Genomic DNA, 15870 nt, shown 5'->3' on the forward strand with positions numbered 1-15870 from the left:
GTACACAAGATTTGAGGATGGACAGTCTTGCCATTAAGGCAGTGGACTGTAGACTACAAGACGTGTGTTAGATTCCTGGCTCTGCCACAGCCTTCTTGTAATTTTCTGCAAGTCACTTCACCTCTTTCTTCAGCAGTTCACCATCTGTAAATATACTGAAACATTCCGTTATTATGGTGATGAACACCACAGGAGAGCCTATAAATAGTTACTAGTTTGTATCAAAGGAGTAGCAGTATCAGTGATCAAATGTACACCCCTTTAATAAACCCAAAGCAGCTCTGTATTCTGCAGCAAGCAGCCTTAAAGATTCATTGCATGCTACAAGTTTTATTTGTTTCATTTCTTGTATGTAAGTGAATACAGTGCTTGTAACATCTACACAATCTGCAGCACTGGAGAATGAAGCACTGTATTTAAATAGCTCAAAGTAAGAAATTGCCACTTGCAGGTTGGTTTTTTGGGGGCGAGAGGAGTTTGTTTTTTATTGTTGTGTTAAATAGTGTTTAGAAAGAAGTTCCCTCTACTGGCTTGATCTCTGTGACAACACTCACAACAGGTACCTCAGGGTATCTGTATATGATTGAGAGAAGACAGGGAGTGAGATGTACCCTGTTCCCTTGACACTTTTCTATCTCACATCCATTGTAAAAACTGCAATTGGGTGCCTCACCTCTGGCCTAGAATTCCTTGAACTTGCAACACTTTGCATTCATTAATTCACACTATAAGCATTAGAGCAGAACTTTAGTTCAGGTCAGGCTGAACAAGACTATCTACAATGATTTTTCCTATGTACAGGTAAGAAGCCATGAGTATTGCAGCTGCACCAGTTCAACAGGTACCTGAACACCAAACCACAACATAGTGCTCCACATATGGACGTTTCCCAAAAGCTTCCACTGACAGTAGCAAAGCTGAATAGTATGGGGAGGGGTCTTTCAAGAGTCTGGAATACACTAATGAAATGATCATAAGGTGTAGTCTTTGTATGGAGCAAAGAAACAGTTATCTAAAATGGTGTCAAGGCACTAGACCACAAAAATACAAGCAAAGCAACAAATCATTTCATGCAACAACAGAGTGTGGGACAATAGGCGCCTATATAATACAAAAACCCTGAATATCTGAACTGTCCCTATAAAATCAGGACATCTGGTCACCCTAAATGGGGAGGTCTCCTGTCATACCACTATCCCTGCAAGCCCGTGCACTATATCTTACATCATGCAGTGGCCTCACAGATTAATAATGCTAAAAGCCAAAAACCTCTCACTCCAGATCATCATATTAGGAGCCTCCTGTGTCTGGTAATGAGACTGCAGGGATTAGTGAATCACTGCTAGTGGAGGAAAAACCACATGTATAACTGATAGCTCTCCTCAGGAGGCTAAATATCCAAGAAATAGCCCCAAGAGGCTATAAAGTTGGCAGCGATATTCCACGAAAGTGGAAGAGACATTTTTCTCAAGAGGAGAGTGGAAGAAAAAACAGTGTTTTCCCTCAGAATAAAAATATACAAATAAGCTAACTATAAGCAAATTAACATAAGTTTGTCCTGTTCTCAGGAGGATGCAGTGAACTGGCTGTGACAAAGGTTATCATAATCATTTTTAAATCTACAAGGCACATACAATCTGCCTACATTTCTCAAGCTATCATGGTCTGGCCCCAGTCTTTCTTCTTCCAAGAAACTTTCACATGTATTGTTCTGAGATGGGGGAGGGGAAAAGAGTCCAGCCCCCACTCCCCACACTTTCTGTTAACTATTTAAATCATCAGAGGTAAGCAGAAATAAAACAGTTTTTAGATGCTCACTTTCCTCATTACTTCACCAAGATAGACACATCCCAGTCCCTAGAAGTTCAGGAGAAGTACCTTCATAGTTTCCTTTACCTAAAGACTTCCCTGTCTCTTTTCTCTCTGAAAGGAAACTTGCTATTTCTTTTTAAGCCTCTTGATTACATACAAGATGCAGCTGTCTTAAAAGAGTTAGGTTCAATAGCATCCAGCTGAGCATTCTCTGTTTCCCTGAGCTGAGGAAGAAACTCCCCTGGGTCCATGTGGCACCTGTAACACTCCTGAACCATTGTCTGGTTTGATGACACTTCTTATGAAGCAAGCTGGATTGAGAGGGTATCATGACAATAGGGTCTTACTGCCTATCAGGTTTTACTGTCTATCAGGTTACCATAAATAACTGTGTAGCACTTTTCAAAATACACAGGCTTCCCTTCTGATTGGGTCCATGAACAGTACTACGCTCCTTTTGTAATAAAAACCAAAATCAACGTTCATAAAACTTGAGCCAGAGTAAGAGGAAACAGCTGTTTTGGTAATAACACACAAAAAGTGGGTATCACATCATCTAAGAACCAAGCATCCATTGTCAAGATAGTAACAAATGAACACTGAATGTCTCCCAAGTAGGAAACAAGGTGGATGAACTTGTAACATGGGCCTTAGAATGAATGGGATAATTTTCAGAATCCCATTTTGGATAACATTAAGCAATTGGAACATCAAATGTGATTCTGGAACAGATGATGGTCTAGGTGGTAAGCTAAGTAGTAGGACAGTGTTGTCAATACTGTCTCTTCATATGCAGGACGTTGGAAATCTAGCATAGTGTGGGCATTATCTGAAAATGGAAGATATTTCTAAGTGATCTTGGACTGTGATTATGGTTCCATTTATCTGAAAACTTGATTTAAAGTTAGGGAATGGAGAATTTATTCTGTGGTTCAAGTTCTTTACCCCCAGCCTTTAATAATGACGGTCAAAAGTCTCTATGTATTTCAGCTAGCCTCCGCATTTTCTGTTAAAGTCTCTGTTTCGTTGACTATCATGGGAGCTTGGTTTGGCTGTTGCAAGAAAATTAATTCATAATATTGGCACTGGCAGAATATCAGTCATACAATGGGGAGTTTCTCTGTAGTTTCTTAAGAAACAGTTTAATTCTTCTTTTATGTAATGTTTTGTTCCAGCTACCATCAATAGCAACTTTTCCAGAATCCTCATAAAACAGTCTATTTTACCTCTGGTGAAGTTCAAGGTTGTTCAAATCTCAGGTTTTGGTTAATGCCCATCTCTAATGTGAACCTGAGGTATTCTGGCATAAACCTTGGCACAGTCCATATTGCTGAAGAATGGAGTTTTATGAATATCATACACAATTCTCTGTCCAGATTTAGCAGGACTCCCTTAGCAAAGATGGCAATCACAGTATGAGAAATCAGAATCAGCAGCAGCAGGAGGTCACCAAAATCCAAGAAGACTTCTAACAAAGATAGATCAGACAGTTTAAACAAAGGGGGCACAGTGTTTTCCAATGCTGCATCTAGAACAGACATGATTTGATGCAGTATTCCAGACTATTATGATAGCTTTGGCTGGGAATCACACTTTTTACTGAAGTAGCTGATTTGTCTTTATAAATCCCAATGCCCAAGAGAGAATGAAATGCACATTTGCTTCAGCACCTTCAGTTGTTGTATAGGTAGCACATGCAGACTGTATGAACGTAACAACGGCCATACTGGGTCAGACCAAAGGTCCATCTAGCCCAGTATCATGTCTTCCGACACTGGCCTATGCCAGGTGCTCCAGAGGGAATGAACAGAATAGATAATCAAGTGACCCATCCCCTGTTGCCCATTTCCAGCTTCTGGCAAACCGAGGCTAGGGACACCATCCCTCCCCAACCTGGCTAATAGTCATTGATGGACCTAAACTCCATGAATTTATCTAGTTCTTTTTTTAACCCTGTTATAGTCTTGGTCTTCACAACATCCTCTGGCAAAGAGTTCCACAGGTTGACTGTGTGTTGTGTGAAGAAATACTTCCTTTTGTTTTTTTAAACCTGCTCTCTATTAAAAGGAAGATGTCTGAGAAGTAAACTGCAGTATTAAGTTTTCCAGGACTACATATCAATGCAGTGTCAAATTCATAGTTTCAACATCTTCAACACAAACTGGACTAGGTAGATGGAAGAAAGCATCATTTAACATGTATTGCAAAGTCTTATAATTGGTAACAGTATGCTGATGTCCATACAGGTAGAAATGGAAGTGCAGACTTCCCCAGATGACAGCAAGCATTTCTATTTCAATTTGTGAATGATATTTGACTAGTCAGAGTTTTTCTGGCATATGTCTGAAAATCAAGCTGAGTCATAACAGTGACACTTTCAATTAGGCTATAAGAAGCCCTTAATCTGTTGTAATTTTACATTCCTCATTCAGATTCAGGGCCAACTCTACAACAGAAGTAGAACAAATAGTCTGCCACTGCAGAATATGGAGTAATGGTTCTTTTCCAGTTTGTCTAAGGAAGGAAAAAACCTGAGAGCCGTTGCTGTTCTGAATATCAATATTATCACCCTTCATTATGCAAGGTAGAAAATACAGCACTGATCTATTTTATTTTACCTTGTTAAATACTTTTAAAAATATATGGCTGAATATGAGTTGAATTAAGGAAAAGAAGCAAATTTAATCTCCATTTTGAAAAAAGAAGGCAATTCATTCAAAAGTGCCTTAATGTTTTAATATGCACTGCTGCTTTAAAAGACTAAATTATACTAAATGTACTATTTTAAATCACTATGGGACAGGTTTCGGAGAACCATTAAAAAGCACTCTCAAATTCCAATTACTGAATACACACTTATGAAAAAACTATTGCTCTCATGATATTTTGCTGTAATGGAATGGACTTGGACCTGCCTCTATAGATTTTTATGGAGAATAGGTCACATAGTACCCTCAATCCAGGAAACATCAGATGATCTTGCGCTCAATGGATTGAAGACATGCATTTGATTATAAAGAGTACGCAATATGTTTTGTGAGCATTTATTCATTTCTGCTTCCCAAAGCAAAGGTGAGTTATTAAATGAAATTTGTCTGGATCAGAATGATCTGTGCATGCCTGAGTTACAAATAACTGTTGAGCAGATGAAATAATACTGACTTCATTGTTATACTAGCAACTAATAATCTACTAGAACAAAATGAATTTCCAAGGCCATTTTACCAAACTAAAATTTGCCACCTAAGATTAGAATTCAGAAAATATTCCACAGAGAATGACTTTCACGTTATTGTCATTTACTCCCTGAATATGATGCTTTAGATTTACTTCAGTTTGAATGTTGCTGTAGCAGTGAATTAAAAAGTTGTAGAAACACAGTAATGACCATTTAACAACAAGGCATTTAGGAACACGTTTTGTGCTGTGTTTGTGCAATCTGACACAATGGAGTCCCAATACCTGACTGGGGCTGCTAGGCACTTCAACAATAATAAATAAATAATAATTTGGTGAAAATACCTGCCCATTTTTATTTACCTTAATCCCATCTTCAGGTTTCTCAAGTTCCTTTCTATCCCCTCCATCTTTAGAAATAACACTAGTTTCTCCAACTCAGTTATACTCTTCACTTCTAATATATTAAACAGCAACTTATTCCATATACCTATTACCCTTTGCATCAAATAGTTCTCTCTAAGCTCCTCATTATCTTTTTTTAGTTCAGAAATTCTCATTTTTTAATCCTTTACCGTTAAGACAAATATACTTCCATCAGTTTTATAAATCTTTAAAGTTTTGTTAAGTCACTTCCAAAATCTCTTCTTTCCTATTTAGAATAAGACCAGTTCCTTCACCCCTTTTTTCATATCTGGGCTGTGTAAACAGCTTGCATAGAACTTCACACATACGAATCTGAGATGGATGTGGTTCATTTTCTCTCTCTCTCACACACACTCACACACACACACACACACACACGAACGAAACCAGTGCACTCCCTTCCACTGGGCTCCTTGGCCCAGGCCTCCCCTTCTCCTTCCCCATAAGGAGTTAATGGGGTGCACCCTCCCAGCAGGGTCTTCTTGAGTGCAGCCTATTATGCTGCTTCCTCCACTTCTCATAAAGCTTTTTATTAGTATATAGGCTTGTTTGCCAGCCTGAGATAGAATTTTGGGTTTGACATTTTAATACTCTTATATCTTATACTAATATATGTAAAAAACAATGAACAAAGAGACTGTGTGTTGCATTTCCCACAACCAGACTGGGCTTTTAGTACAATGGGAAAAAATAAGGGATACAGCTAAAGTGTAACTGGGCATGGTGGGAATGTATAAGCACACACTTGAAGACTGCCTCAATTCCTTATCTCAAGGCAAGGTCAAACAACCAGTTGGGAGGGGCGAAAGAGGATTGTGAGGGGGAGGGGATGTAAAACACTAAAAGACCAGAGAAATACCTGCCCCTGACTGGAGTACAACGTCACTCCTTGCCCCTCCCATGGGATACAAAAAAGGTGGGATGAAGAACCCAACTCACAACCCTACCAAACAGAACACGACCAAAGTTGTAAGGGGTGCAACTAGGGGAGTGTACTGAAGGTATATTTGGGCCTGCTAAGGAGGGGGAATGGGAGGTGGGAATGGGGAACCAGGGACATGGGATAAAGGCTCTGTAGTGTCAGAGCTCAGAAGGGGGACATGCGGTAAAGGCTCTGCAGCATCAGAGCTGGGAATGGAACACTGGGAAACAGAAGTAGTAAGATGCTCCTTCTTTAGTGACTCTCATATTATGGGCTGGGACAGAGATACTTCATAATCCCTATTGTGGTACTAAGGGAAACTTGTTCCCTAGCAATAGCTTATTAGAATAAAAGAATCATTAAATCATTTCACACTTCCTTGGGAATCCCCATGGTTTGTAAAGTCACCTTGCTGGGGGTTGGGGCATCTCTCATTGTCTGTAGGTGACACTGAAGGAGTAGTAGTGTATCCATTATTCTGCTGCAATAAAAGGTGGCCGTTTCACAAAGCCCTATTCCTAAGTAGTTGTTTAGTATGTGCATTACGTGTGTCATTTATGTTGCAGTAATTCTGCCACAAATTGTAGAGTGGAAAAATACACAGACCTATAAATACTGATGCTAGAAATACAAATAACCCATATCTGTCCCCTCTGTGGCATGCACAAACTTCAGAAGTAGTAGCAAGAATTTTTTCTGTTGGCTGATCTGTAAATAAAGATCTGCAAGTCCAGATCAACTACAGTAAAGCAACCAAGGAACTAAAGCCTCTCTCAGCTACTCCTGTGCATCTCTCTAAAATGACCCACAATTTTTTAAGAGCCATCCCTCATTATGGGCTTGACCCAAAACTTGTGGAACTCAGTGGAAAGTCTACAATAGTGTTTGATGTGATTTGGATCAAGACTATGCTTACCTACATTCACATTTAATTTTTTATGTTACATTGCATCATATCAGGGCATCAAAACTGTAAGCACACATCACTTGGACAATACAATACAATTGTATTGGACAATACACCAGAATAGAATGGGATGACTATTGAATGGGAATGGGAATAGAATAGAATGGGAAGACTGCTGTGCTGGGCATCACAAAATGGGGAAGAGATGGCCAGCCCTCTGTGGAGATAGAGGTGGTTAGGGACTATTTAGAAAAGCTGGACGTGCACAAGTCCATGGGGCCGGACGAGTTGCATCCGAGAGTGCTGAAGGAATTGGCGGCTGTGATTGCAGAGCCATTGGCCATTATCTTTGAAAACTCGTGGCGAACGGGGGAAGTCCCGGATGACTGGAAAAAGGCTAATGTAGTGCCAATCTTTAAAAAAGGGAAGAAGGAGGATCCTGGGAACTACAGGCCAGTCAGCCTCACCTCAGTCCCTGGAAAAATCATGGAGCAGGTCCTCAAAAAATCAATCCTGAAGCACTTGCATGAGAGGAAAGTGATCAGGAACAGCCAGCATGGATTCACCAAGGGAAGGTCATGCCTGACTAATCTAATCGCCTTTTATGATGAGATTACTGGTTCTGTGGATGAAGGGAAAGCAGTGGATGTATTGTTTCTTGACTTTAGTAAAGCTTTTGCCACGGTCTCCCACAGTATTCTTGTCAGCAAGTTAAGGAAGTATGGGCTGGATGAATGCACTATAAGGTGGGTAGAAAGCTGGCTAGACTGTCGGGCTCAACGGGTGGTGATCAATGGCTCCATGTCTAGTTGGCAGCCAGTGTCAAGTGGAGTGCCCCAGGGGTCGGTCCTGGAGCTGGTTTTGTTCAATATCTTCATAAATGATCTGGAGGATGGTGTACATTGCACTCTCAGCAAATTTGCAGATGATACTAAACTGGGAGGAGTGGTAGATACGCTGGAGGGGAGGGATAGGATACAGAGGGACCTAGACAAATTGGAGGATTGGGCCAAAAGAAATCTGATGAGGTTCAATAAGGATAAGTGCAGGGTCCTGCACTTAGGACGGAAGAATCCAATGCACCGCTACAGACTAGGGGCCAAATGGCTAGGCAGCAGTTCTGCGGAAAAGGACCTAGGGGTGACAGTGGATGAGAAGCTGGATATGAGTCAGCAGTGTGCCCTTGTTGCCAAGAAGGCCAATGGCATTTTGGGATGTATAAGAAGGGGCATAGCGAGCAGATCGAGGGACGTGATCATTCCCCTCTATTCGACATTGGTGAGGCCTCATCTGGAGTACTTTGTCCAGTTTTGGGCCCCACACTACAAGAAGGATGTGGATAAATTGGAGAGAGTCCAGCGAAGGGCAACAAAAATTATTAGGGGTCTAGAACACATGACTTATGAGGAGAGGCTGAGGGAGCTGGGATTGTTTAGTCTGCAGAAGAGAAGAATGAGGGGGGATTTGATAGCTGCTTTCAACTACCTGAAAGGGGGTTCCAAAGAGGATGGCTCTAGACTGTTCTCAATGGTAGCAGATGACAGAACGAGGAGTAATGGTCTCAAGTTGCAGTGGGGGAGGTTTAGATTGGATATTAGGAAAAACTTTTTCACTATGAGGGTGGTGAAACACTGGAATGCGTTACCTAGGGAGGTGGTAGAATCTCCTTCCTTAGAGGTTTTTAAGGTCAGGCTTGACAAAGCCCTGGCGGGATGATTTAACTGGGAATTGGTCCTGCTTCGAGCAGGGGGTTGGACTAGATGACGTTCTGGGGTCCCTTCCAACCCTGATATTCTATGATTCTATGACTAAGTGCCTGTTGAAGCATACCATCACATTCTACTCCGATCAGGACTGGCACAAATAAAAAAAAATTAATACCAAAAAGCATGAAGCACAAGTCAACTGAGGTTACTCAAATATTCTCCCTTGGGTAACCAAATCATTTTTACACTGCTCAGAACACTTTTAAGGAGGCTTTGCAGGGAGGAGGAGCAGCAGATAATGATCTTCCCAAAGAAGCCTAGCTTCTCATGTAGCTTCTCATTTCCTACCACTTTTCTTCCTTTTTCTCGTATAGTTTTAAATCACTCTAAGTCAGTGCTTTATATATTACTGAGTCTACTGAGGAATGTGTGAAAGATATGTAAATTTAAATAGTAAATCTACAAACAAACAGGTCAAGGAGAAGAAAGAAAATATGCTGGATCAGCAGGATCTGAAATATATTAGAGGAAAGATATGCTGGTGGGCTCTTTGAATAAAAGTTTTTTTACCTTCTTGCTTTTCTCCTCTGATCAATAAGTTCAAAGTCATTCCACCAGTCTATTCATTCACTTAATTAAACATATTGAGCATCACTTCTAAAGTGAATGAGGCTGAAAATGGACTGTTGAATCAAAGGACTAGATGCATGGGATTGACTTTAGTCTGACCATATTGTTCACAATAATGAAGAAGTTATATAGAAGGGTAGGAGATTTTGAATGCTGAAATAAGGGAAATAATGTTTGGGTGGTAGGTCAGAAAAGAGACATTTCGGTAAACATGGATTCCCTTACTATTGTTGATCAATTAAATAAATGAAGAAACTAAAGTGAAAAAATATCACCAATTGCTTCACTGGTAAAGCTTATTCATGTTTCATTTGTTCTGTGTGAGACACCCACAGAAGGTTTACTTTAGAGAAACAGTTCTCTAAAGTTGGTAAATAATACAGTCCTTCCCTCATCACTGCTCAGCCAATGAAGTAATCTTTCTTGTGTTTCAATATCTGATTTTGTAGTCATTCATTATCATACTGAGTAACTTTAATGGATGGCGTTTCTGTGAAACCAATATAAACAATCCCTCCAGCTTCAAGAATGCTCCATTTCTTTTGCATGTGTATCCTTATTGTTTACACTGCTCCATGGTGCTAGCCTCCAAAAGCTTGCAAGATAAACAGATACCAATGACAAGGGGAAAGGGAAGGGATGCAGAGATACTACAAAAAACAAAGAGAGAGTGTGATGAAACCTAGCATGCATTTTGATAATTGCAAAATTTTTGCTCTGATTTTTTGTTTGTATTTATAGATTTGATATCTACTTTATTTGCTCATTTGGTCAATGAAAATAGTACCTGATTTTTAACCCAGCTGCTTCCATAAAGATTATTGCATGGTATCTGTAGACTAGTAGAGTAAGCAACATTTTCAGTGACTCTCCTAAAAACCAAGGGCTCCAATTCAAATCTCACTGAATCATTCCTTTGACTTCAAGTTGAGTTTGATCAGTCCCTAAAAGAACAGATTGTGGCTCTTGACACAGCCATATCTAACACTCAGATACAAGGGACAGGTCAATACAGTGGAGGGTCTTAGAGGCAGAGAATATGTCAGCATCTCTCAACCTGCTCTCTCCCCTGCCTCAAGGAGGGGGGAGAATCAAGTCTGGACTGTGCGGTCTATGGAGACATAAATGTGATGTACTTTCCTTTCTCCTATCACTTTGTTTTGGGTAATGAATTTGGTCTAGACAGCGTATGTGGCATCACTGAATGTCATAAGGCTGCCGCTTCCACAATCAGCTGAAAGTAGTATCATGCCATCAGAATACAATCAGTCACAGAGTTTGTGCTGATGTTGTAGTGGTGAGAGCTTTCTTGGATGGAGTTTTCTATGCAACCAGAGAAGAGAAATGAAATTTCCTTCCCTTGCATTTTACATATGCAGTTCCAATAAAGCTGATCTCACTAAAATCTATTATTCTTTTGTCGCCTGCGCAGTACACATGTATTGCTTATTCCAGCTAAGCTCTGAATGACATGTGAGACTATGAGAGGATTTCTCTGGCAATGAATCATATTGCTATTGTTTTTCTCTTTTGTGTACCATAATTTTCTAATAAAATTGAATTTTAACAATCTAGATTGCTTTTCTGTCGTACAATGAGTGGAAACACGCTGCTTGCAGCATCCCACTTTTAGCAGAGAGAAACTGGCATTGAAATGTTCCATCAAATAGTGTGGAGTTCTACTGAGTGAGCGATACAATTAACTTTCAACATCTCTTCAATGTAGGCATTTTACAAATAATCCATAAGAATATATGGATTCCATGCAACATAATTCATATAATACAATAAATATGTAACTGGGAACAGATAAATACTATGCCAACTCCCTTTGATGATGCTGGCCTATTTTCTTTCATTTTTATATATACAACAAATCTTTTCCTGGGTCAGCATTTTCATTTCGTTCATTCTGTACTGAATGATATAACCTTTAAAATTAATTTTGGTTCAGTGATCAAACTCCTTGATTTTATTCTACGTAAAATTAAAAAGCTCAGAGCCATGGAAATGAAAGGCAAAGAACTTTTTCATCTCCTCTCAAATGATTAATGACAGTTATACAGCTCCGACCCTCATGAAGAAATAGGACAGTGTGTTAGAGCTATCTGTTTTAGAACAGGTTCAAAGAAAAACTTCTCAAGGCATATTTAAAAATTATTGTATTTCTAAGAGATATGCACTTGGAATATTTAAGATGATGCAGCAAAGACAAAGTTTGCTTTGCATGCTGCAGAAACCTTGTGGAAACTAAATGTGTTTTGCTGGACCAGGTCCACACTGAATAAAATTTGAATTTTCTAAAGCAGTTCTAACATATAATAATTAAATATTTTTTTTTCCCAAAGTCAGGACTCATTAAAGTTTTTTTATTATTATTATTGTATATGAACCTGTTCCAGGTTGGTGACAACCAAAAGCTGTTGTCACTTGATGGCTAATCAATGGCATGTGTTAAAACTACTTGGTAGTCTTAGCCCATTTCCTAATGAATAAGTTTCAATACAAAAAGGTACCATTATAACTGGTACCCTTGTTGGCTGACTCAGCAGACAGATAATATACTATCTCCCAGGACAAAGCCAAGGAATATTAGTTAGGCATTGTGGGGAATTTGGATTGCAATTTACTTTGTTCTGTGAGTTAATAATGCTGAAAACTGAATTCCTCTATCAATTTGGCAGCTTTCATGAAAACTACATTTAAATAAGGGGAAAAGATGACAATTTACTTTTTTGTACAGATTCAGTTTTTCCAAAAAATTCTTTGAGTCATTTTATGATTTTTCAATCATTGTTAGTTTTTTCTCCCCAGTGAAAATCATATCGTGACTCAGAGTTGTTTAAAAAAAAATCTATACCCAAGAATACCACCAGATTTTAGTTATTACTTGTCTTAAGGGCACTAAAAGTGTTTAGGAAGGGTGCCTTTAAGATTATGAAAACATTTTCTTACATAAAAGTTTAGGGGAGCAGCAGGATACTGGCCCTCTAAGACCAGAGGGGTTCGTCAGAGAGGCCATTTATCCCATTCCACATGTCCAGGGAGGCAAACAAAGACAATAATTGGATGAGAGGAAGATGGTCCCGGGGAGCAATCAGTGTGTGGGAGAGGGAATGTACATGGCCATACCATACCATATACTTTAAAGGCCCTAGGAGCTTTGCTGAGTGGGTGGGGCAAGGCTCCCCTCTCTCCCAGATAGTGCAGACAAGTGCTTGGGATTATTAGATCCACCTGGAGAAGATCAAGAGACTATTAGGAACTAGGTAGGGGACTCAAAAGGAGACTCCAAGCCCAGTCAAGGAGGAGATGTGTAGGAGGAAGAACTCAGCAAGGAGGGCTTTGAAACCCCTAAACCTGACAGGAGACTTTACAGGCCAAGAAGACCAGGGTTTGAAGCACAGGTCCTGGAAGGAGTGCTGAGAAACCCTAACATTGGTAGGGGGGGAAGCCAAAAGAGGATCTTTGGAGAGCCAGGTGGTATTAAATACATAAGACCCCAAAAAAAGATTCAGGTGTGTATAAGTTATTTTTGGAACCTCAAAGGGAAACTGAAACAGTGCCACCTTAGGCCACAAGGCTGCACCTGGGATGGCACCTGGGTACAAAGACTATTGATGAAAAGTATCAAGACAAGAAAAATTTTAAAAAATAGTATTATTAAGACCACTTTCAACACTCTAAACTGGCAAACTTCACACACATATACTATATGCTGTAGGATCATTGACTTTTCTATACCAGATCAAGCCAATGGTCCAGCTAGAATGTCTCCAACAACCGCCAATGCTGGATGCTTCAAAGGAAACATTAAAATCTCCATGATGCCTTTCACAGTGAAATACTATAGTCTGGAGAGACATTCCTTCCTGGTCTCATTTGAGGCCAGATTCTGATTCTCTTGCTCCCACTGAGTAGTACCTTACTCCACATGTAGTCCCACTGAAGTCAATGGGTCTACCTGTGGAGTAAGGTGTGACACTGTATGGGTGGCCTTGAGGTCAGTCACACCCACCGCTGCAGAAGTCACTGAGGTCGTGGAAAGTTATTGAACCCATGACTTCTGCGACCTCCATGATAGACACGGAGTCCTAAACATGAGCTACCAAAAGACACGCACTGAGCCAGGGGGAAGAAAAAAAAAAAAAAGCTCCAGGAAAAGAATCTGAAAGAACTATATGTAATTAGCCTACAAAATATATTTAAGCAACATGATATTGGTAACTGTTTAAGTATTGGAAGTCACAATGCAAAAACTGGGAGAAAAGCTCTTTACACAAGATACTAGTATTAAAACAGGTAGTAATGGAATTAATTGAAAGAATGAATCTAGCTTATCTAATAGGACAGCATCTTGACATTAAGATCAACGAAAGTGTGGAACAATTTGCCTAATGAGGCAATAACAGCACATTACTAAGCATCTTTAAGCAGATGTTAAACATAAGAAAACAGAATAAGTTTCTTTAACCTTGATGCAGGGGGCAAAAAATGATGATACAAGAGGCCCCCTCCAAAACTCATCATCTGATGATGAGTATTACTGAAGTACCTTATTCACTTGTTTAAAAAGGAAAGTTATTAAGCACTTTTTCCACTGTTCAGCCTTGAAGGATGGTCTAAATTGTAGAGGTGGTTTTTTTTTAAATCTTGAGTTACTTGATTGCCAGTCAGCTTGAGTTAGCTAACATATTGGCACATGCTAACTCAGCAAACAAGGTGTTCAGTTTTACTGCCACAAATATCAAGGAAAGTGAATTTCAAAGTCACATGTGTGACTAGTCACAAGAACTGAAGGCAAGGCCTGGTACCAACAGTGAAAGAAAAGGGAAAAGGTGGCTTATCCAGCCAGCTGGGGATTCCCCACTGTAGAGGAAGCCATGAATGCTATAAAGCCAGCTCTGTACTACCAATCTCTTCTGGCCTTGGCAAAGTGCACGGCTACAGTAGAGGAGGTACGGTCAGAGCACAAGTGCACTCTGGTAATATCTGGCTGCTGGAATGGTCCCTTGGGAGCTGTTTAAGCTGGGTGATCATTAGAGCAGCCCTGAGGCATCTCTAACTTGTGACACAGCCAAACAACCCCATAATAGGGCATGTGTGTGTATAAGTGGGTACCTTTGCCCAACCTCATTCCTTGCTACCTGAAAAATGCATGTTTAAATTGCACCTAGACTCATCCAGATAAGTTACATATTTTTGTTCCTATCTGACCATCATAATTATCAAAACAGCTCTGATTTCAAATGTATACCACCAACCTATGGTTCAAAAAGAACACCAGTAATGTATTAATTGAATACATTTCAACAAATAAATTCAGGGAAATAATCTCAAGATATTCTAGAAGAAGAATTTTTTCCTATTTAGCAGTAATCAATATACTGGAAGCAATGGCAGTTTTATAGTAACTTATAACGTTTCACATAATCAACTAGGGAATATAAAATAATTCAATTTAAAATGTCACCAGAGGGGGGTCTATATTTATTTCCTCTCAGTGGCTCCATATCAGATTTGTTCCGTTTACAGGATGTTTTTTTTCCTAACTGCCAACTTCACCTACTATCTGCATTGTGTTTGGTCTCATGTACTTTCACCAATAAGAGACTTTTCCATTGTAATTGGGTTGCAAATTCTGTTGGTGATGTATGATTAAGAGGAGAAGCCAGATCACTCTCCCACACCAGTCATTGTATTGGCTCTCAATGGTAGGAGGAGTAAAAAGTGATTACAAACTTTTTTGTGAAGAAATTAAACATAATTGACCTGATACACACATGAAAAAGTATATTGCATCAGAAGGTGCGATTTGCAGTCACTTCTCTGACCACTCATACTGAATTAGTGCAGATTCTACTTACCACTGTTAAATGTTGCAATAAGTATGCCACGTCAATCATGTCTGCCAGAATCAGAAGTCTAGTGACAGCAGCCAGAAGGAAGCGTACTGCTTGAACAACAGATTTCCTTTTAGGCAGATAACAGGGATCACTGGTAAATTCCCTTGCTGATACTCTTAAAGCTTCACCTGCAAAATAAATCCACAAATTCTCTTAGGGTACATTCAAAAGCTACAAATGTTAAGCAACATAATTTAACTGCATCAATTCTTTGGCATACTGAAAATGTTGTCAGTTGAACTGGCATGTTATTAATGCCTTACAAAGAGGACCATAGACCATTCTCTCAGCTAACCCAGATCATGCACAGGTGTTCTGTATGATGGGTGACACTTACCTGTATGATGGGTGACACTTACACTTACTTTGCAGTGCTGTGGAAGA

General features: G+C 39.7%; 1 protein-coding gene across 1 annotated transcript in view; it reads right to left on the reverse strand.

The window, feature by feature from the left end:
• The window catches only part of CTNNA3 (catenin alpha 3), a 917365-nt gene that overhangs the window by 853888 nt on the left and 47607 nt on the right, over nucleotides 1–15870 (reverse strand). The window contains exon 3 of the mRNA XM_073353443.1: nucleotides 15448–15614. Coding sequence (XP_073209544.1) covers nucleotides 15448–15614 — 167 coding nt within the window. The remainder of the gene's footprint in view (nucleotides 1–15447; nucleotides 15615–15870) is intronic.

Source organism: Lepidochelys kempii, chromosome 7 (assembly GCF_965140285.1).
Source record: "Lepidochelys kempii isolate rLepKem1 chromosome 7, rLepKem1.hap1, whole genome shotgun sequence".
Taxonomy (NCBI): Eukaryota; Metazoa; Chordata; order Testudines; family Cheloniidae; genus Lepidochelys; species Lepidochelys kempii.